General features: G+C 41.2%; 1 protein-coding gene across 1 annotated transcript in view; it reads left to right on the top strand.

Moving 5' to 3' along the window:
- Positions 1-22692, top strand: part of MTTP (microsomal triglyceride transfer protein) — a 28411-nt gene that overhangs the window by 3257 nt on the left and 2462 nt on the right. Inside the window, exons 2-15 of the mRNA XM_009986961.2 lie at positions 1621-1808; positions 2391-2534; positions 4527-4634; positions 5388-5504; positions 7153-7292; positions 8146-8296; positions 11690-11847; positions 13378-13546; positions 14130-14237; positions 15223-15435; positions 16517-16728; positions 17369-17466; positions 17568-17689; positions 18470-18697. Of these exons, the coding sequence (XP_009985263.2) occupies positions 1621-1808; positions 2391-2534; positions 4527-4634; positions 5388-5504; positions 7153-7292; positions 8146-8296; positions 11690-11847; positions 13378-13546; positions 14130-14237; positions 15223-15435; positions 16517-16728; positions 17369-17466; positions 17568-17689; positions 18470-18697 (2156 nt within the window). The remainder of the gene's footprint in view (positions 1-1620; positions 1809-2390; positions 2535-4526; positions 4635-5387; positions 5505-7152; positions 7293-8145; positions 8297-11689; positions 11848-13377; positions 13547-14129; positions 14238-15222; positions 15436-16516; positions 16729-17368; positions 17467-17567; positions 17690-18469; positions 18698-22692) is intronic.

Genomic DNA, 22692 nt, shown 5'->3' with positions numbered 1-22692 from the left:
TTGGATGCTGCAGATTATATCCATTTAGCCATAATGGAACTACATTGTGCACCTACCTTGTTGGGATTTAAAATCTGAGAGTGAAATAAGAAAAGACTTTGGTTTTCCTTTCACCAGTGCAGTGACTTGAAATTTATGTAGCAGAGTCAAATAAAGCACTGAGGGACATGACATAAATCAAGGCAGCCTGTTGATTCTATGCAAGGGACTTTGATCACACTGATTACACTGATTACATTACCACGTGCTTAAGAATTTGTCTGAGATGTTTTGAGAGATTTTTCTTCTTTTTTTTTTTTTTCCCCTGCACTTGTCATAAGACTAAGATGCATCTCCTTGAGGACAGCACTTTGCTTTTCTTACATTAACTCTGTTGTGAAGTTGTCGTGTCTGCTCTGTACCTCCTGAAGAAATTCCCAATGGATTCAGTGGTGTAGCATTCAGGTTCCAGAGGCTAGTGTCGTGCTGCACAACAGATAGCAACTGAGGTCACTGTATGTGTATTTGCTTTGCAGATGCAAGAGCACTTTGTGTACAGCCAGCTTCTCCTCCCTTCCCTTCCCTCTACTAACTGACTTCATCAGTTTTTCTTCCGTGGAAGAGACCTTTGTAGCCATCCACACTAGAGGAGGGAAGCCCCTGAAAGCAGTGAAAAGGGATGTTACATAGACCTTTCGTGACAAAATATTTCAAGGGTATTAAAGAAGAATTTGGTTTTTCTTAGCCCCAGATTTTAGGAGCACGGTCTTAATTCCTGTGCCTGAGGCTGGGTAGAGAGTTGTGAGACTGGTGCTACACATTCCCCACATGGCTGTGCATGAGAGAAGAGAAGGATAAGATAGGAAAGAGTGTGGTAGTAAGTAGTTTTATAAAGGAAAAATGAAAGTCATTTGTATACTACAAATTTCACTTACACTAATGATAGTGCAACTGAATCCCTAGGGAACAGTCTGAGTTGTCGTTAATGCAGATGGAAACGGCACTGTAAATTGCATAGGCTAGTTGCATTTATGCTAGAATTTGGCTTTTGTATCCCTTAAAATACATCAGTTAACAGCAGAGGCACAGATATGGGAACAATTATTTAGTTTAAAGAATGAGGTCTTAATTATCTAAAAAATATTTCACGTCTTCTTTACATTCATGTCACCCCTGGGCAAGGCTCTCAGTGGAAAGATTCCCAATACACGTGCAAAAGATGCAGAGAGCAATTTCTGTTGGCTTCAACAAATTATGTCAGTGCATTTCAAATTGCTAAGCACATAAATTGCATGATCAATTAAAGTATTTCGAATTGCAAACCATTTTGGATTCATTTCTAATGCTAACGTATCCAAAGTAAAGAATTTGATTGCCTTTTATTTAAGTGTAGAGCTAGAACAAAGGATTTTGTGGTCATTCTTATCTTAAATCTATGAGATTAGTGTCAATTTAATCACAAAAAAACCCAGCTGCTCCAGTGGGACAGCCTCTGTAACCAAGGGTAGCAGGATCAGTCCCATAAATCTTTTGTTGGCAATTACATTTTTAATTTTTCTAAAGGTTTTTTTTTTAGAGAAAATGACAGATTGTGTGAGTTAGTCGATTCTAAAACGCTGTTTGTTTTTGCTGTCCAAACAGGGCACACTACTGGACCAAGCTTAAATAACGACAAGCTATATAAGTTTGCTTACTCAGCTGAAGTGTATGTTGATCGGGTGAAAGCATCACTGCAGAAAAGTGCAGGATACCGGATTTCTTCTGGTGTGGATGTCAACCTCTTATGGAGAAATCCTGACAATGATGATAACCAGTTGATCAAAATTACGGTAATTAATGCCAGCAGACAACTTAAAACATGCCAAATCTTTCCTGCATTTATCTAACTGCTAATCTAATCTTGAAGAACTAATTTTCAGAAGATGAGCTAAATCTTTTATTCTTCTCTATTCTCATCAACTAAAACGAGCTTCTTCGATAAGCTGATTCCTATAGAATAAGACTTTGCAAGAATATATCTAACATCATAAGCCAGAACTTCAGAATATCTCCTGTATTTTGAAATTGCTTCATGCAGCTTCTATAGCTTCAAACAACTGGTGTGCAAGCATCTACCTGGGTGGCAATAGGTTGTCTGAAGTCCTTGGTTTTAGCTGCAAATCATGACATTTCCTAAATACAAACTGGGTTTGGTACTTGGCTATACAGTGAGTTTTTCTGTTGCTTATTTCCCCAGTGGTGAGTGCTGGTTTCTTTTGAGAACATAGACACAGTAATCATGGAAGATTAATGATCAGAACCAGAAATGAAGAAATAAAAAAGATATATTAGGTGATTTAGTCTATCTAGCCTACCCCAGGCCAATGCTATGCTGCTCTTTACACAAATTTTCTCTGCTTTTACTTTGCTAGATAAGAGATGTTCAAGTTGAAAATGCGAATGAACGTCCAGCTGCTAAAAACGTCTTTGAAGGAAAAAGCACAGAGAAGATCATTGGGAAAGAATATCTGGAAGCTTTACAGAGGCCCATAGTTCTTGAGCTAGCCCGTGGAAAAGTAAGACCCTGTCTTTTAAAATTCAATCCCTGAGGAAACCCGAGACAAATCTTTTCTTATAGGCTTGGAGAATTTACCAAACACTATCCCCTCAGTGTTCTTAATATGCCATCATCTCCTATCTTTCTATAAGAAATACAACAGCATAGAACAGACTGTAATTTACCTGTACAAGGGGGCCCTTCCAATCCAACCCAAGCCTCTTGAGTGTTGAGAACACCATACAGTATGGAAGTAAACAGCAGATTGGCCACAAATATATGGGTACACATGTAGATATACGCACAACTGCTGTGTAAGATTCGTGCTGTTGACTTCAGAGAGGCCAGGATTTTATCCAAGGTCTGAGGGCAGGAAAGGAGATACAGTTTGTCATGAGGGAGGTTCTACTGAGTCTGTTTTAATCACTTGAAACACTTACCAAGTATTTTAGCATGACTGCTTTTCCCTCCTCTCTGGCTTACGTATTTACTTCAGTGTCACCTGCTGTTTCAACAGCCTCAAGATAATGAGCTTGATGCTGAAAAAGCTACAGCCTTTCATGTTGTTCCTCTACTGGGAAACTGCCTCCAAAAATCAGAAGAGAAGGGGCAGTGAGCAGATAGACTCTCTGTGTGTGCCTGGGTTTTATATCCTGCCCTGAGAGAGCACCAAAGGACTGTCCACCTCAGGAACAGCCATATCCAATTGTAGCTCTCAGAGTCCTAGTTTTGCTCAGAAGGAGATGTAGGTAAATCCATCTCACCCTCTTTTTCCCTGGGGAGCTGCTCACTTGTGCCCTTGTGCTCAGCCTACTGCTCTAGCCAGGGAGCAGCAAGGCTTGAGCCATAGCTGCTCCTTCCTCCTCTCCATGCTCCTTCATCCTCTCGTTGCTTGTAGCATTAGGCCAAGAGCCCTGCTCTCCCCTCTGCAGCCCAAGCAATGCTCAGCAGGTGGGATGTGGGCAGAGGGTGGTGAGAACGGAGGAAGGTTGAAGGTCACACTCCCTTTTCTCTTCTGCAGAGTGGAGTGAGGGCTGCGACACCCTATCCCGGCAGGATCTTTACCTCCTGCTGTAAATAGGCACTGAGCACATACCCTGGCCGCCAGCTCAGTCTACTGAACTGCAGCTGCTATCAGACCTGCTCAGTAACTTTCAGGCGCAGCCTTGTCATCAGTTTTACACAACATAAAAAGAAACAGGACACCACTGGCTCCCAACTGTACACATCTCTAAATGAGAACAGAGGTATCAGAAGAACACGGTCAAAATACATCTGCTCCTAAGACATTAAGCAGTTCACATGCTAAGATTGAGATGTAGCATTACAAACTTGGGCTTTTTTCAGATAATGGGGTCTGTACACTCCTTTTATGATTCCTCCGTGGTGTCATACTTTCATCCCTGGCACAGTGATTTCCCTTTCCAGGGTAGCCCTGAGATAACACACTGAATGTACTTACAGTTCCTGAAAAAAGTGCACTTTTGAAGCACCTTGAATGCAAAGTGGAGGTGCAAAGTCTTGTTACTGCAGGAGAGGCTCAAGCACAACAGTTGACCCATGAAGTGCAAAGGTCGTGATGTATTTGACACGTCATTTAAGTCATTTAACATGATTTACCTATGATTCATTCTGGGGTTTTGTAACCTGTGATTAAAGTACAACAGATATTATGCCCCTGTGGGGAGGGATTATCTGAGGATTATGCAGGAAAATGAGTCACTTGTGAAATTATGTGACGTTTTCCTTTCCCTTCTAAATTCTCTCTGATTAACAGGAGGAAGGATGCTCACTGCACTTAATTTGTACTTAGGTGCAGCTCAAGCCCGGAACACGTTTGGACTGTTATCAGCAGGCCCTGCAGCCCCTGGAGTTTGCTTAAATAAGGGCAACAGGTCCAAATTTAGCTTGTCAATCAGAGAAAAGTAAAGGAAGTTTTTCCAGAGAGGATCCTCACTATTCCTTTCTCATTTAACCAGATTTGTTACATGCTTGTTTTTTATTCCTACAGGTCAAAAACTTCTACTCGTATCAAAATGAACCTGGTTTTACTCAAAATATTAAGAGAGGTCTGGCTAGCCTTTTCCAGCTACAGCTGCACTCTGGTGCTTCTCAGGAGGTATGGTGTTATATCTGGCAAGATAATCATCATCAGAGAAACAGGCAGAGCTCGATCTGCTCTGAAAGGCAGACCTGTGGCTCCCACTGACTCCAGAAGGAATGAACTGTGGCAGAAATCAGCCCTTTGATGGCATTTGAGGTTGGGGACGTAAAGACAGTCTTCTGAATATTTGGTGACACGAGTCAAGTTGCTGCAATAAACATATAGAATTGGTGAAATCCATTTGATTTAAATGCTTTTATCAATTTAGTAGCATTTGGAAATAAACCAACTTAAACCAGGCCACTATAAAAAAAGATTATACTGATGTTTAAAGTCAGTTGATTCCTAAACTGAGTTCAATGGATAAGGCCATTTCAAATCAGAGTATCCACACAAAGTTAGCAATGGTTTAGCCGCATCCATTTAACCTGCGTTATGTTGATAAATTTCTACATCCATCCACTTGAGCAAAGCTGGAATTTAACTCGAATTCAGGAGTACAGGGTCAGCTGTCAGGTGTTTCCTAAATTTTTTGTTTATACAAACATTGTTACTTGCCTTCATACCATCTAATGAAAAGTACCCCTGCCTACCCAAAGCAGGTAGTTACAAACACTGATACCTTCAAAACTGGTAAATAAACCCAAATGGCATAGCATCTCAGGTACAGGATTCCAACAGTGGAGAAAACGGTTCTTCTTTGGAAGCTGTTCTGGAGGCTCAAAGATAAATTGAAGAAATTGTCCTAACCTAACTCTTTTTTTCAAGGTGGACATATCTGGGAAATGCAATACGACTTACCATGTGCGGCAAGATCATGTGACTAAAATAAAAGCCCTGGACTCCTGTGAAATAGAAAAACAAGGATTTACCAGCCACAACCAGGTATGATTTCTTTAACAAAATAAAATCTGATCTACCTATTGCAAATATATTCTTAGTAGCTATTACTGATTTTCTCAAACGTCCTTTCTTGCATTACAGAAAGCAAATTCTACATGTACATTTTGTAGTATTACCAGTACAAATTTCGTATGTAGTACTCATGGGGGGAACAGGGAATGGATTCTCCTCTTGTGTAAACCACCATGGCTCAGCTGACATTAAATACAGCACACCAATTTGCATATTTTTGCATCTCATCCTGAACATATTTTAGTTTCTGTGCAGATTTACAGCACTTTTGTCCTGGCTGTACCGAAGTTTTAATCGATGTCAGGCTTCTTTTTTCTTTGGAGGAAAATAATAGATACAGTCATAGCGACAACAGCAACCTTTTCCCAGCTCCTCAGTCACAGCATAGTGTACACATTAAATGCCAGGCAAGATGCTGACTCCTGAATGGAGCCTGGTCAGGCTTGCCCGGAATGTCAAAGGCCTCCCTAATGCACAGGTGTCAAGTAGGAGACATGCCATAGAGGTAACTGAAGCCTTACTAGGGCCTTAATGGTAGATGCATTTCTAAGCAGTTACTACTGAGTGCAGGCTGGAGACATGCTGAAGGCACTGGGATTCTCCGCGTGAGAAACTGGCCTTTCTCAGCTCAGAGAAGTACCGAGGTAGCACACGCTCTGTTAACAAATCGCCTCAATGCTACGACTGATTCCTGATTTTCACACTTGCCATAAAGACTTCATCTTGTTTACAAACAGATCGAGCAAGGTGGCCAGCTTTCCTTCCCAGGTGTGAACATGACAATCTTTTAGAAGAATGTTGAGGTGCTGGAGCGGGTTCAGAGAAGAGCAACAAAACTAGTGAAGGGTTTAGAGAACTTGTCCTATGAGGAGCGGCTGAGGGAGCTGGGACTGGTCAGTCTGGAGAAGAGGAGGCTCAGGGGGGACCTTATCGCTCACTACAATTACCTGAAAGGAAGTTGTAGGGAGATGGGGGTCGGTCTCTTCTCCCATGTTATGAATGACAGGACGAGAGGGAATGGCCTCAAGTTGCGACAGGAGAAATTTAGGTTAGATAAATAAAAATTTCTTTACAGAGAGGGTTGTGAAGTATTGGAACAGGCTGCCCAGGGAGGTGGTGGAGTCCCCATCCCTGGAGTTGCTTAAAAACCATGTGGACTTGGTGTTGAGGAACATGGTTTAGGGACCCTGACAGTGCAGGGCGAATGGTTGGACTCGATCTTGAAGGTCTCTTCCAACCAGACGATTCTATGATTCTATATTTCCCTGGAAAATCTTCTCATCTAATGAAAAGTGGATTTTTAACTGAATGTAGTACAGGACGTTTTCTCAGTTGCAGCCTGCTCCATAACTTCCTCTCCCCCTTTCCCTTTTTTTTCCCCTGGTACGTATTGAATTTGAAACACATGGTGCAGAAGTGAGTGGCTTCTTGTTGCAGAAGGAATTCTTGAGAACCTGGTTTATAAGCTTAGTTTGAGAAGTTGTCAACCCACATGCACCTTCCCTATTTGGGTCTATTTCATTATGAGTTTTGCCCTGATTTGGAACTGTGAGCTCTTTTCCTATTCTGTTGTTTATTGATCAGCCCTTTTTCTTGTTTATTTCTTAATTATTTTCAGATTTTAGATGTCAGTACGAAAGCCACATCTGCCACAATTTATGTGCTGGAAGACAGCTTCATTAAGTCCATTAAGGCAGAAGAAAATTATGTTTGGCTTCTGAATTCCCGACGAAAAACAAGTGCCAAAATAGTTTCAAAGTAAGTTGGGCAATTTGACTGTCATTGATGGTAACAGGACTAGCAAGTTATGCGTGTATGTCCTATAGCATGAAGATTTAAGGCTGTAAACTCTCCAGGTAAGGATTTAGGTCTCTTTTGTATCCATACGGTACCTAGTCCAGCTTTGATTAAGGTATCTACCATACTGCAAATAATAAATAATGGCATTCATAAGAAATTAAATGAAAGCAGCTGGAATTGGCCAAAATATTTTAAGCAACACATTACTTCTGTAGGTGTTCTGTTTCTGTGTCTTCTCATTTCTTAGGAAATACTTCCAGTGGATCTCCATTTCTTGTATGTGAAAGTTCAGAGGTATAGAAAACAAAATCTGCTGCATAGAAAGGAAACAACTGTGAAACCTAAATCTGTGTTAGACTCCAGACTCTAAAACACTGAAAGCTTGGAGATACTCATACAAGATAAATGATTCAGGCATCTCCTTAGTATTACGATATTTAAAAAAAAAGTGTACATTCAAAATCTCACTTTCCAGATCTTCTTATAAACAAATACATGAGACATATCAGAATGTATATGGTTACTGAAGGCTGTTTACCAGCTGCTATAAATCCATACTTTAGAAAGTCTATTATTTAGGTATTTTATGCCATATATCTCTAGCAGTAATTCTGCTGGTATCAGAGACTTCTGTTACCTTAAAAAAGCCACAGACTTATCATGTTCACAACAGTTTAAAATAAGACTTCAATAAGTCTGTCTTCTATATTTTTGGTCTGTGGAGGGTTTTTTTGTTTCCTCTTGCCATGATTTCTGCATTTCTGCTCTAATGGTTGAGCTCTAACAGCATCTTCACTGTATGGATACACAGGCAGAGACTGGAGTTGAAGTCAATACAAGCTGGTCCTGGACTGATGGCTGGGAAGCAAGTCGCCAGTGTTATCAAGACCTTGGACTCCAGTTACATTGCTGTACCACTAGTAGCAGAGCCAGTCAAATCCGAATGCAAGAAGTGTCCTTCAGTAAGTAAACACAGGCTCGTTGGACATCAAGTGGGTCAGCTGAGCAGAACAAGTGTGAAAGAAGTTTCTGTCCAAGTCACCCCCTAGGAGAGGTCGAAGGTAGCAATATAAATCACACGCTAGTGGTGCAATGGTGCTCCTCCACACAAGGGTATTTTAAAATCTACCTCTAAAAGTACCAGCCTTGTTGCTGTCTTTCAAAGATTGAGTGCAGTACTTCTCAAGAGCACTAGCAATTACAACACTATTGTTTTATCTCATCTTTGCCAACATTGAGTTGGCAGGAGCTGATTTTCTCTGGGTAACAGAGTGGGAAATGACTTTTAAGATGAGTGGCCAGTGTTTATAAACAATTCTGTCACGGAGGAACTGAACTGCTCCTAAAAATTAAAGGTAGTTAATTCCTTGGGCAGGCTAAACATTTGTTGGTAATATGTTTAGCCTTTTGTTACTGCCTGACCCTGAGGGAAGTATTTTATTTAAAAGACTTTGTAGGTATTTTATAGGTATAAAATGGGGCTTTAGTATTCTTGGCAAGTTCAATACTGTTCTTATTTTTCCCCAGGGGAAAAAAAAAACCATACCCAAAACCAAACAAAACTCCCTGTTTTTTTACTATTTAAGATAGCTAAAGACTACTAAGAGCTTGGTACTGTAAATGCACCATCTTTTGTTTTACTGATGCTATTCATCATAAACTAATACAAATTGCTACAGTGATTGTTAGCAAACAGTTTTAATGCTATTACCACTGTGGAATGAATTTAGCAGTGAATGGGAACATGAATTTAAAGATTCTTATTCTCTGACAGTTTTTGGTAAGCAAGATAAGGCTTTGCTTCTATTCTGTTCTCCAGAGATACTCCTTATGAGCACAAATATCTTACTATATTGACACTTGTGCTAATTATTTGGAAGCAGCATTGCACTGTAATACTTTATCCTGTCTAAAGCTTGTTGAGCTGCAGAGAAGATAAAAAAATATGTTGGGGGAAATTAAATAGAAGTGATGCTCCATGCGTGCTGGAGGAGTTCTGAGCAGGGAACATCAAGGGATCTTAAACAGAGCAGGGACAGGTGCTTTTTCCCTGACTGTGCCCATCAGGGTTTGTGCTGACCAATTTGTCACTTGGAACTGAGTTTGTCATAATAGTTATAGAAATAATTTCCAGACCCAGATAACAAACATAGGGTATAATTCCAGAGCACTGCCTGGGGACTGAGCTATGTCATTATAAACCTAATGGCACGATGAGAATGAAGTCCTGCTTTCTCACTGTATTTTACAGTAACTGCTATGAAAAGATGGAGTCTATAAACAGAACACTGTATCCGAAGCAGCAGCATAACATTTGGTACTTATATATCATAGTATACATTAATGCCATGCTGACATGGTATGCCCTACAGTTTTATGTCTTCAAAACTCCTTTTAAATCATAACACGTCTTACCTCTATCTTTATGAATTTGGTAAAATAACCATTACTATCCCCACCTCACAGATGGCAGCACTAGCTTCTCTGAGGTTATGGCCAACATTTACATTTAAATGTAGGCATATATTTCTGTGTTTAGACATCACAAAGCCTGCTCTTTTCAGAAAAGCTCACGGTTCTTACATTTTTTTATGCTCATGGATGCTTGCCCCTTCTAAAATTGAGGTGGGTTTGTTCTGTCTTGTGCAGCCAGCCTTTGTAGATTGGTAAAGCAGCTGTTGGGCACTGACATTCAAAACCAACTCCTGTTCAGTTTAGGACCTCTTAGTTTGGCTTGAATTTTCCTAGAGTGCCCACAAGACCTCTGGTCTGATCTCTCTGTCAGAGAGACAGATTCATGTCCGAGCTCAGCTAAGTTGCCGTGTGGAACTGCGTGTATCTGTGCCTGAATCCTTGGGGTGTTCAATCCAAATTGCCTGACGTTCACCTTAGGAGAACGAGGTCCCCTGCAAAAGTCAATTGTGAATGCTGTTTTCTAAAGTCATGGTCACTGCGTGAGATGGCAGCTGCTCCTTGTAGCAGTTGGTTAGAGCACCTCCCCGAAGAGGAAGACTCAGTCTCCTTACTTTTTCACTTGAGATGGCTCCAGCTCACATCTCCCCCACCTTGCTCATCTCTAGGGAATGGACTAAGTTGACTAAGAGCAGCTCACATAGCTGGGCTCTGCACAGGAGAAAATACAGGATTACTGAAGTTAGAGATTTTTTGCTGGGCTATGGTGCAATTTCAACAGGGGGACTAGAAAGTACCCCGTATGTTTATCCAATTTCAGTTTAAAATAGCCACACTGACCTTGGTGCTAAGCACTAATCACCAGTTGAGGTTAACAGACCCATCTGTGCCTCAGAACACAAGCTCCTCCCAGCTGGTCACTAATCCTCAGGAAATATCCTATGTCTCAATCATTGTTGCCTAATGATTGTTTGTTACAGTCGATGGAAGTTGCACTCTGTACTGCTGAATGATACTTCTATTTGCTGCCAGGTTCAAGTGTTATTGCCTAACACAAAACCCATGAAGAGGGGAAGTATTTTAGTAAAGGTCAAATGGGTGCTAGTGTTATTTCCCACTCAGGAAAATGGCAGTAAACACTGCCACAAAGAACAGCTGAGTTTTCACCAAGGAATGTTCCTGATAATTTGAGATAACGGAGGCAAAGGCGAGTGAGAGAGGAAAGGTCAAAATACCTGCACCGGTCCTACAGGAGTGTATCTGGACCGACAGATATAGGTGCTTTGGTACCATGTTGGCTCATTCAGGTCAAAAAAGGGGTTTGTGGAATAAACACAGCAACAACATATGAAGAAGTGGATACCTGTTCTAATACTGTCTTACCTTTCATTTTGTACAGTAGCCACAAATCCCTCCCTACCTTATGCAGGTTGATGAATAAGAAATGGAAATTACTATGGGACATTTACTCCTGTTCCACACTAACCACTTACAAAATTACTTTCTTCTAAGAAAATACAATTAATTTGTGAATTGGGGATTGTGTATCTCTCACTTTAAAAAAAAATGACTTAGGAGAAAATGGGAACAGAAGGCAAACACTTTATTGGCCAGAAAGAACAGTAACTTTACAAGAGAAGAGAATTCACCTTATTCCTGTTAGAGTATCATGTTTTATTCCAAAATAGATTGCATTTAAGGCAATGTACATTATCAGGAAAATACTAAAGTGTTGGAAGAGACAGCTGTAGAAAAGTTTGAAAGATATTTGTGCTGGCATATAAACTAAATAATACCTAGCTAAAGGAACACCTAAAGCTAAATCTATTGGATTTCAGATAGTATAAGCAATAGCTGGCCCACATATCTGCATTTAGTAAATCTGATTTTGAGAACTGAAACCACAATCTGAGAGATTTGACATAATGTGAATTATTTTGCAGCTTTTTGAACACTGGCAGAGCATCAGAGAACACATGTATCCTGAAGAACTTTCCAAAGCTGTAGCAGCAAGAAGCTTTTTATACTTCATTCAGAACATCAGAAAAGCTACGAAAGAGGAGATACTGCAGATTATTAGAAGTGAAAATAAAGAACTTCTGTAAGCCATCATGAACAAGCTTTCAAAGGGTTTAAGTTGCTTAAAACTGCAGAAGGGCAAACTGCATTCAAACAGATTCAGTTCTAGTGGTGATGTCCTGGTAATGCAAAACCATTGCATATTCAGTACTGTCTACAGGAAAAGGATTATTTTTTTTTTAAAGCTGTGCTTGCTCTTGTAGTATAATATACTTGCAGCACACTGTTCAGCCACCAAGACTGATCTACAATGCAAGGCAAATATACTTTGTAGCTTACCCAAAGGTTCTCATCCTGACTGCTTGTTCTGAAACACTCTATAACTTGTTCTTCACTTGCCCATTTGTTTCCTTCAAGTAGAAATACAGCAAAGAGGAGGATGGCTTGTGCCTGGATATTGGCCTAATATTCGAGTTTGGATGTGAACAGCAGGCAGGTGTAGACTGAGAGTTGGAAAGCATTTCTGAGTCTCATCATACAGTCAGGATCTTTCAAACAAATTATAGCAGTTGTTAACAATAGAGGGCAGTGCTCTTGCGGCCCAGAAGGCCAACCGCATCCTGGGCTGCATCAAGAGGAGCGTGGCCAGCAGGTCGAGGGAGGTGATTCTCCCCCTCTACTCTGCCCTTGTGAGACCTCACTTGGAGTATTGCGTCCAGTTCTGGAGCCCCCAACATAAGAAGGACATGGACCAGTTGGAGAGGGTCCAGAGGAGGGCCACGAAGATGATAAGAGGGCTGGAGCACCTTTCCTATGAGGACAGGCTGAAAGAGTTGGGGCTGTTCAGCCTGGAGAAGAGGAGGCTCCGGGGTGACCTTATAGCGGTCTTCCAGTACCTCAAGGGGGCCTACAAGAAAGATGGGGAGAGGCTGTTCAGGAGGGCCAGTTGTGATAGGACAAGGGGTAATGGTTTTAAAATAGAGGGAGGTAGATTCAGATTGGATATTAGGAAAAAATTTTTTACCATGAGAGTTGTAGAACACTGGAACAGGTTGCCCAGAGAGGTGGTGGATGCTCCATCCCTGGAGACGTTCAAGGCCAGGTTGGACGAGGCCCTGAGCAACCTGATCTAGTTGGAGATATCCCTGTTCCTTGCAGGGGGGTTGGACTAGATGACCTTTGAAGGTCCCTTCCAGCCCTAACCATTCTATGATTCTATAAGCCTGAGAGTAACTCAGGTAGCCTAGAAGCCTGTTCTCTAGTTTCCTTTGTGTATATAGAAATAAAACACTTTTTTCCATTTACAACCTTGTCCTGTAAACTTTAGGACACTCTGGATAGGGTTTTTTTTTTAATACTTTTTTGGTCCCTTATTTGCATAAATTCAAATATTACTAACCATGGATATGAATAATATCTGGACTTCATGTACCATTTTGAGGCGAAAGAATTCAGGGACAGATTTTTTTTCAGCAAGAGTAAAAAATTCTGTCTCTTGCCTGCAATGAAGAGATCTTTCAGCAGATTAGCATTTTTCTTTCTACATGCAGCAGAGTCTTTTCAGTATTTTCTAGCTCATTGCAATGATATGTTCATTTCCACTTCTTTGTAGTCCGCAGGTAGTGGATGCCGTAACCTCAGCTCAGACCCCAGCATCGCTGGAGGCCATACTGGAGTTTCTTGACTTCAAGAATGCAAGTACTTCTGCCTTGCAGGAGCGATTCCTGTATGCCTGCGGATTTGCTTCTCACCCCAATGAAAAGCTCCTGAAATCTTTAACTGTAAGTCAAAGGACAGAATAAATAGGATGGAGTTAATACCCTTGAGCCTTATCCCTGTCAAATGGAAAGGGAAGAAGAAATGACTGTGGCTGTTCCCAAATTTCCTTTCTTTTTCCCTTTCAGTGTTTCCTTTAAGTATGCCAGTAGCATATAGCCTGGAAACAGCAGAAATTCATAGGTCCAGACTGAAAGTCTGTTTACTTTGTAAAATGTTATCAATATCTACTACTTGGAAAACAAACATAATCCTGAGTGTTAGCAAAACAATTTGAGGATCTTTTGACTCTTGCCTTATCAAAGTCCTGTAAGCGTTTACTAGTTTGTGGGGGTTTTTTAAACATAGTTTCAAAAGGAATCTACAATTTGAGACACTGAATGTAACTCAAGGAGAAAATGGCAGTCAGTTATCATACGTAATGACAGAGCAGTGCTCTGCTTAGCCTGAGCCCAGACCAGCGTGGTTATCACTGCCTTTGCATTTCATTGATGTTCACAAGAAATGAGGGAGGGTATTCAGCCCACTACAGGCTGTGGTTCATTACATTTAGACAGAGAGACTAATAGCATTGCTTTTGCACAACAGGCCAAGTTCAAGAGTGATATCGCAAATGAAGAAATCAGAGAAACTCTTGTCATTGTCATGGGAGCACTCATCAGAAAGCTGTGTGACAGAGAAGGCTGCAAGCTTCCAGTGGGTATTTGCTGTTCACTGCTGGCCAAATTCTAGTCTGCAACATATGTGAATGATCCCTGCTGATGTTACTGGGAGAGCATGAGACACGGGAAGCATGTTCCCTCCTATTTTAAAATAAGCCTATAAATGTCTATGTTTGATAGAGAGAGGATTTTTTTTTTTTTTTTAATAATGTCATCTACTTCATCTGCTTTAGGCTTCGATCTGGTCTCTTCCCATTTTTGTGGATTTCTTCCAGTTTGCCTTTGTTTGACAGAACTTTTTCTCACTGCCTAGTCCGTCAGCAGAAGCACTACTTGTGCTCCCTTGTCCAAAAGCTTTGTATGTCCTCACTCAGGGAAACACTGGCAAGCCCAGGATCTGTTTGATTTGCAACCACCTTAGGTTATTTCAGCTCTGTGAAGCAATTCATTGGTTCAAGTACTCAACTCTGCCCTAAACGTGCATAGAACAACTTGGGAAGGAGGCTATCACCTCGACCATGAACTGAGTAGATGCTGGTGATAGAGTATGAGGGATCATGAGACAAGGCACTGCTGCCTCCTGGATCTGTGCTGTTCAGGATTGCAGCACATTGCTGAAAAGCACCCGAATTGCCTTTAGGAATCCCTTTTTCCTTCCCCTATTAATTGCCAAGCACTCTTATAACATTATGTTATGAAGAACTAAAGAACACTTCCCTTATCTTTTTTTGGGGGCACATGCTGGCCCCACAAGTAAGACCTGTGAAGTCCCTGAATCAGGGCAGGAGCAGCTGACAAATGATAAATCTATGGACCAGGTGTCACTGTGGCTATAGCCACTTTGGTTATGCTTGAAGGAAGCCATCAACATACAGTTTACAAATGACACCTTTTCTAACCCTGTGCAATGATGCTTTGAAACAAATACATGCTAGAACGCAGCCCTGCCCCTCCTACTTCTGTGAGGGAAAAAGGTAGGTTTATGATCACCATTTAAAAATGCTGTTGATTTTCTTTAGGCTGTTGTGGAAGCCAAAAGGCTGATTCTAAATAGACTGGAGAAGGCTAAGAAAGATGACAACGTGAGGATGTACCTGCTGGCACTGAAGAACGCACTCCTTCCCGAAGCAATTCCCCTGCTTCTGAAGTATGCCGAGTCAGAAGAAGGGCCCATCAGCAATGTTGCTGCCACTGCCTTACAGAGATATGATCCTTCTTTTCTCACCAAAGAGGTAAGAAAATATACTGCCCAAAAAAAAGAAGTGCAAGAGACAATATTAAACATAAAGTATAAATTAACAGAGTTCATTTATCAGTCCCACTCCTTTTAAAGGTGCCCCACGCATGTTTTTTTTTAACCTCCAGGAAATTATTACACGCACTTCATTTCCTGACGGATAACTCTGTACATTCCTGCTTTCCAAATCCCAGTTCCCAGTGCTAGTCAGCCTTTGGCTCCAGAGTCACACACAGCCATCGAAGGTGGCAGGCAGTCTGCAAGGAAAACTGTGCTCCCTTCTCAAGAGCACTGCCTTCTCTGTGATGTACGGGAGACATTAGGAGGACTTGGGCACCTGCATAACCTCTTAACCCCGGTTCTTTCTTGTGCTTCCACGTAGCTGGGGAGTAAGAGAAGGGTAAAACAGCTGCATCTTACCTTGCAGCCTCCAAGAGTAAGAGAAGACGTACAAAATGACGGAACGTGAGGTCCTGCTTCTGCTGCATTACCCTGCATCCCATTTCATACCTACCGCTGGCAGCTGTGACTGAGGTTGTCAAGGTGCTGCTCTGTAATGAACATGCTGGAGGCTGTCTGTCAGTGGGGCTACATGGCTCTCCATGGACTTAGCTGTAACAAAGATGTGTCACAACCTTCTCAGGGACACAAGGCCACCACAGGAACTATTTAGAAAATTAAAAAAAAAAAAAAAATCAAGAATCTTGTGATCTTAAAGCACATATTGCCTTAACAGTCAAGGAAACCTCTCTCGATCTTACCACTGCCACAGTGTTTTGATCTTACCGCTCTTACTGGTTTACAACAACCCCTGTGAAAATCAGTGTGGAAGGCTGTATTTGGGCTGTGGCTGAGAGAACATAACAGATGCCCCACTTGCCCATGTGGTCACTGAGCTATATACATGTCTCATACATTCCAAAAGGACCGTGAAAAACAGGGTGCTGAAAATATATCCTTATGTATTAGCCTTAGCTATGGAGCTAGCTTAAGCTGCTGTTATAAACAAGATTCCAGTCTGTACTTTGCCCAGTCATCTGTGTGAGCACTGACTGAATAATCTGTTTCCTGACCAGGTGAAGGAAACAATGAACAGGATATACCATCAGAATCGTAAAGTCCACGAAAAGACAGTGCGAACCACTGCAGCTGCCATCATCTTAAACAGTAACCCATCCTACATGGAAGTGAAAAACATCCTGCTCTCCATTGGTGAACTGCCTCTGGAAATGAACAAGTACATGCTCTCCATGATCCGAGATATACTTCAATTTGAAATGCCTTCGAGGTAGGTTAAGCTCAGTACAAATAAACACAGCTCATCCTTACTTCTCTGCAGAAACCCAAAGAACACACAGGTTCTCATGAATTACTACCGTAAAATTTAAGGAGAGTCTAAAAGGATGCCTGATTTTTGTGTCACTTTTAGGTATTGATATTTCATTATAAACCTCTGCATATCAATTATATTCATTTTATAGCTATTCACATTTTCAGAGGTACAAATAAGAACTGGGCATCTAACTTGCATTACTTTAAGAAATGTCATCTGTTGGTCTTAATTCTCTCAGTGAGGCTCTTGCTTTTGCATTTTAAAAACCAGTGAACAAGAAAATTTTTTAAACATCACAGCACTAAAATGAAGAAAAAAAGAAAATCTCTTCTTCTCAACACCGTTAATTTTCAAGCAAGACCTTAGCTTGCCTTTCTACTTATGACTGCAGGGAGTGGCTGAAATTGGAAAAGAAACTGTGGGTTAGGGCAGATTTTTAGTGGGAAAACGTGAGGGTTTTGAAGACCCTCTTTCCTACTGGGAAATTCACCCTCTCTCAAATTTGATATTTCTACAGAACAGTAATACATTCAGTACCGTAACATTTTTTGTGTCTCTGTGCTTTTGTTTGTTTGATTGCTTTGAAATACCACAGCAAAACAGTTCGGCGAGTTCTGAAGGACATGCGTGCTCATAACTACGATCGCTTCTCCAAGATGGGCTCTTCCTCTGCCTACTCAGGCTATCTTATGCGTATGTAACCATCAAACTGACTTTTAACCCTGTTTGTATTCCCAAACATTTGATTAATCCACTAGTTTAGTCACAGGTACCTTCTTTCTTTTTTAATTCAGGTGGTCCAGACATAACATCCACATACAGCCTTGACATCCTCTATTCAGGCTCTGGCATTTTAAGGAGAAGTAATATGAACATCCGTATTTTCGATAGAAATGCTGAACTTCATGCCAGCCAGGTAACTGCCACACTGTACATAGAAACTAAGCCAGTCTGTGGTCCTTTGCTTACAGCTTCTAAATCAATTCAGCTAATGCTTAAGACCATAATTTTTGCTGCACTGGGCAGAGAACAAGCCAGTAACGGGAAAAAGAAACTCACAACAGCCAATGAGGCACATGTTCACCCTAGCCAAAAAGACAGGTGTTTTGTTCTGTATTATATATCAAGTTCTGTCTCTGGTTAAAGCCTATACTGTTTATCTGATGTAATCAGTAAAAGTTTGGTGAGTTTGCAAAATCAAGTCCTGTGTTTCGGGTATAACATAGAATGGAAATACAAGGAGTAGATCAAATGTGCGGATCAAAGAGATTTAAAGGAGATGCCTCTGCTTGGGACTTTTCTTCATGTTGGCAAGTACCTTCAATATTATAACCCACTTAAATTTCTGCAGTGGAACATCTTTGGGTTTTCCTCCCAATTGTCTGTAGAAAATAGTCATAGGAATACAGGAAAATTTGTTTAAAAGAAAAGTAGGCTTGGGATTGTGATCTGCATGTGGGCAAATTCTGCCTGCATCTACAGGGAAAAAAAACACCCCATGCCTTGAGATTATTTTATTTTCCATTTTTCTAGCTGCTCTACTTAGTTCCCTGAAGTCTTAACCTCATACTTTTTCATCCATAACTACATAAATTAGAGTTAGGCTCTTAGGCATTAAGAAAATGTGTAAAGTTGTTAACAGCCTGGGTCAGACAGAGCTTTTTTTCATTGATTCTGTATCACTGTTGCTTCTTAGGTAGTGATTGAAGCTCAAGGTCTGGAGTCCATAATAGCTGCAACTCCTGATGAAGGCGAGGAAAACCTGGACTCCTTTGCTGGCATGTCAGCCATTCTGTTCGATGTCCAGCTCAGGCCAGTTACATTTTTCCAAGGTTATGGTGATTTAATGTCTAAAATGTTCTCAGCAACCGGAGATCCCATTAACGTGGTGAAAGGACTTATCCTCCTGACAGATTACTCACAGGTACTAACAGCACATTGTTTGCTTCTTTTTCTGTCTCTTAAGTACAGATGCTCCCTCCCCCACACCGTTACTGTAGGACATCTTATGTTCTTTCTTTTCAATGGTGATAAACCTGATCAATGTTACACAAGCATCTCTTACTATGGGAGCAAAAGAAAAGTCACAGGTATTAAAAACCAGAATGAAATTACATGACAAGCAATCTAGAACAAAGGTGAGAACACATATTGTTCTAGAAAACAAAGTAACACTGAATAAAAGCAAATCCGACCGAGTTTCCTGTAGAAAACTCATCTAGCTATCAGCTATGGCCTCCTCTCCCACAGTTTCTTCTAATACAGTATTGTCTCATGTGACCCTCTAAGTTTTCCTCTTCACAGTTGTCCAGAGACCTTATGTCCAGTTAGGCAATAACTGTCAGGTTATGAATGAATGAATGAATGAATGAATGAACTGCTGATACCCAAATTTTCCCAGATAACGAACCTTCAAAGAACAATGCTAAGGGGTCCAAATTTCAAATGCTTGTTGCTAGGCAAAACCAGGATTTAAAAGGAAAATTACACAGTTTTTGTGCAACTGTCACCCAAAATGGTCTGTTAATTTTATGTTTAAATATAGACTCATATGAAAATATAACCAGCTACATAACGTATTATTGGAGGACTAAAAATCTAGACATCTCTCTGAAAGTGCAGGGCTGGCATTTGGTTTGATATTTTTGTTCTTCCCAAGCTGAGATCTCCTTAGAACCTATGGATTAAACAGCAGCGCTCAGCTCATGAAACATCTGCAGGCTCGAACTTTTCCCTTTTAATTCTTGACAAAAGAAAATGCCAAAAGCAGATAATGAGAAAATCCACTCTGATCAGAATCACTCAGAAACACCCCCTGCACACAACAGCTGTCCCCATCCTGAACCCAGCTCATCCACTTTATAATGGTATTATAAGTCTAGAGGGCTTCCCATGTAGTGCATAAACTAGCTAATAAAGCTCATTCCAACAGATTTGCAGATTATGGGCAAAAACTTTACCGTGACCTATTTAACAAGCAGACTGCAGAGGTGAGAAAGATAATCACGTCCAGTCCTGAGCATAGGAGCATGGTGTTTACAGAACTACATATTTCCAACTGCTGAGCATGCACCAAGCTCCATACATACCCTGGCTAAATCAGCTGGCCGGACACCCTGAGAGCTCTGCCAGCCAGCAAATTCTCCAGTCCTCATCTTTGGAGAACTTCACAAAAGTCTAGGGCACACCAGGACTGGAACCGTGTGCCATTTTTAACAATATCAGAGTGTAACGTTTTTAGTCAGTGACTGACTCTCTGGAAGTCTGGGCAGCAGTGTGATGAGACATGATGCCACCCTGCTTTCTCTCTTGGGTTGCCACTAGCACAGTTGCTGCCTAAGGTCTTTGGGACTCCAGCAGTGGACATAACCAAAAGTGTGTGTTCACAACCAAAAAGGCACTCGTTCTTACCTCTACACCCCACAAAGGCAAAAATTGTTTAAAGCACTGTTGAACACAGCTTCAGGCTAAGTTGTGTTTTAAACACAGCACATCTTTCTAAGGGTGGTTTTACAGCTACATTCCAGGTCAACAGCAACATCAACACGGTTTGGGCACTTCCACATAACCCAGTTATGCTTCATTAGAAACACTTTCACCTGTCAAGTCCTTGACCTGGGATTACAACTGTACCAGAAAACACTGTCACAATGGAAGTGTGAGTGGTGTGACACTGGAATTGAGGAAAAACAGTGCAAGAGAGCCATAATTAACCTAGTCTTGATAGCTGAGTACTACCTCCATTTCCCCTGGCCGGCATGGACAGGCCTTGCCCAGAACATAAGCTCCGTTACAAATTCCTACTATAGGCAACCAACCAAAGGTGGGCTTATCTTCTTTCAAAGAAGAAAACTGGGCACAGGAAACAGTGCCCGTTCTAGGATGCCAGAACTCAGTGTGGCACCGCAGGCCATGGTGTGATTTCAGAACAGGCCAAGATCTAACATACAGACAGCGCAGCTGAGATCAAGCATCAAAAGGGTGGCTTGGAAGCCGAGATTAGAGCTTAAAAATGGGGCAGTTGAATAGTTGGAAAAGAACTTATGTCACATTTGGGTTGCAATTTTTGCATCGGTGCAGCTTGGTTTTGAGAAAAGTGATTTTTAAATATTAGAAAAGTTCTGCTCCCCTACTGCTGTTTATAAGGATCATTTTGCACAGAAAGACCATAGCTGAGTTGTACTCAAAGTGCTGGCAAAGCTACCAAATAACTCCTCTCCTGGAAAACAGCTTCCTTTCATTAACTTTACAACTGCAGTAATCACAACAGGCACATTTTGGAGAGGTGATTTCCACGTTAATAATATTGTTTCTAAAACTTATGCTCCCACGCACCATCTGCAACATCTTTTCTAACATAAATCCACAAACCGAAATCGGAGCGTATTTTACAGCCATTGCCAGTTCTCACAGTGCTGTTTGAGGGCTAAGAATAACTGTCCAGAAGTTATAATTCCCACTATAAAATAAACAGCTCTCATAAAACTGCTTTTGAGACTCTTAAGTCACCTGCATTAAAGCTCAGTAGCATTAATATTTCTCCTAGGCAACACACCTGCCAGAAGCACAGAGAAATGAAATACTGTATTAATAGGTCAGAGAAACCATTTGAAAGCCAGACCCCAGTGGAAGACAGCCAATTCCCAGAGACGTGCCTGTTCCAGCCATCTCTGCATTGCATTACAGTAGCACTGTAAGTGCAGCACATAAAGAAACTTTTTTTATTGAAACATGGTACGTTTCAGCATTTTAAACAATAACAAACTACCCATTCTGATCTTTCGGATCACGTTTTCCTCTGCACATGACACACAAAGCTTAAAATAGGAAGGGAAAGGAAAATGCTGCTCCTGAGGAGGCTGGGTCCCTGTGATTTACACCTCCCATCAGCCTGGACTGGATTTGCACATGAGACAAAGGACAGGACTGAGCTCTAAATAAGGAAATAGATGAGCGAGTGAAACACAAGGCCAGTGCTCCTTAGCTTCTCTGCTGGTAAGAAACCTGACTTAATTCCAGGTAGCCTTTAAAGCCTTAAACTGTGCAGCCATTGCAAACCAAGCCTACTCTCATATTATTAGGTGCAATTTGAGAATGCATCTAAAAATATCCGCTCCTCTGGTTGTATGGACATGTCTCTGCCAGAACGTATACTGTTACCTTCTCGCTCGTTAACAGCTACCCACCAATTCAGTCCCAATTAAAAGCTAAGGGAAGTATTCCTTGCCCCATGGCAGTCAGTAGGAAAACTCCCTTTGATTTCAGAAAAGACCGCAATTCCAATCCATGATTTTCACTTGGGTAAAAACACAAAATCAGATCACGATATGACCACGCTTGCTGGGGGCATGCTGGATTTATAAACCACAGCCAGCCCACTGCATTCTTAAATTAAATCTCAAGCCCACTTCAGCAGCAACTGACTGCCAAGTTAGTTCAGCCATGGAGATTGTTTCAGAGATTGTTTATTTACCCTAAAAGGTGAAGTAACCATATACAGCCACCATAATTATCCAAGTCCTCTATTATGGCAGGAAAACTTTAATACTCTGAATGAAAACATCCCCAAATGTTGCTCCTTGCTACAGGAATTAGGAAGCCAGATTGTCTCTACTTGCTTTCTTAAATCTTGGGAGAGCATTAGCTGGAACCACTGGACTACTGAATAGCTAAGAGGAGAAGAGACTTTTAAGATGTCTGGACAGGAAAAAGGGGGAGAATATTGGGTGTTCCCATGTCCTACAAACGCCTGCAGCATTACAGGTGCTGAGAATACCACAGGCACAGAAACCTGGGAAGAGGGAGAAAACCAGCTGGGAGAAAGGAGGAAGTGCCCTGTATGCAAGGAACATGATCAAAATAAACTTTTCCCAAATTAATGGTTCTTTTAAAACAGTGAATTAATCCACCAGTTCTTAG

Source organism: Tauraco erythrolophus, chromosome 5, assembly GCF_009769465.1.
Source record: "Tauraco erythrolophus isolate bTauEry1 chromosome 5, bTauEry1.pri, whole genome shotgun sequence".
NCBI classification, from domain to species: domain Eukaryota; kingdom Metazoa; phylum Chordata; class Aves; order Musophagiformes; family Musophagidae; genus Tauraco; species Tauraco erythrolophus.
This window is presented reverse-complemented; position numbering and strand designations above follow the sequence as displayed.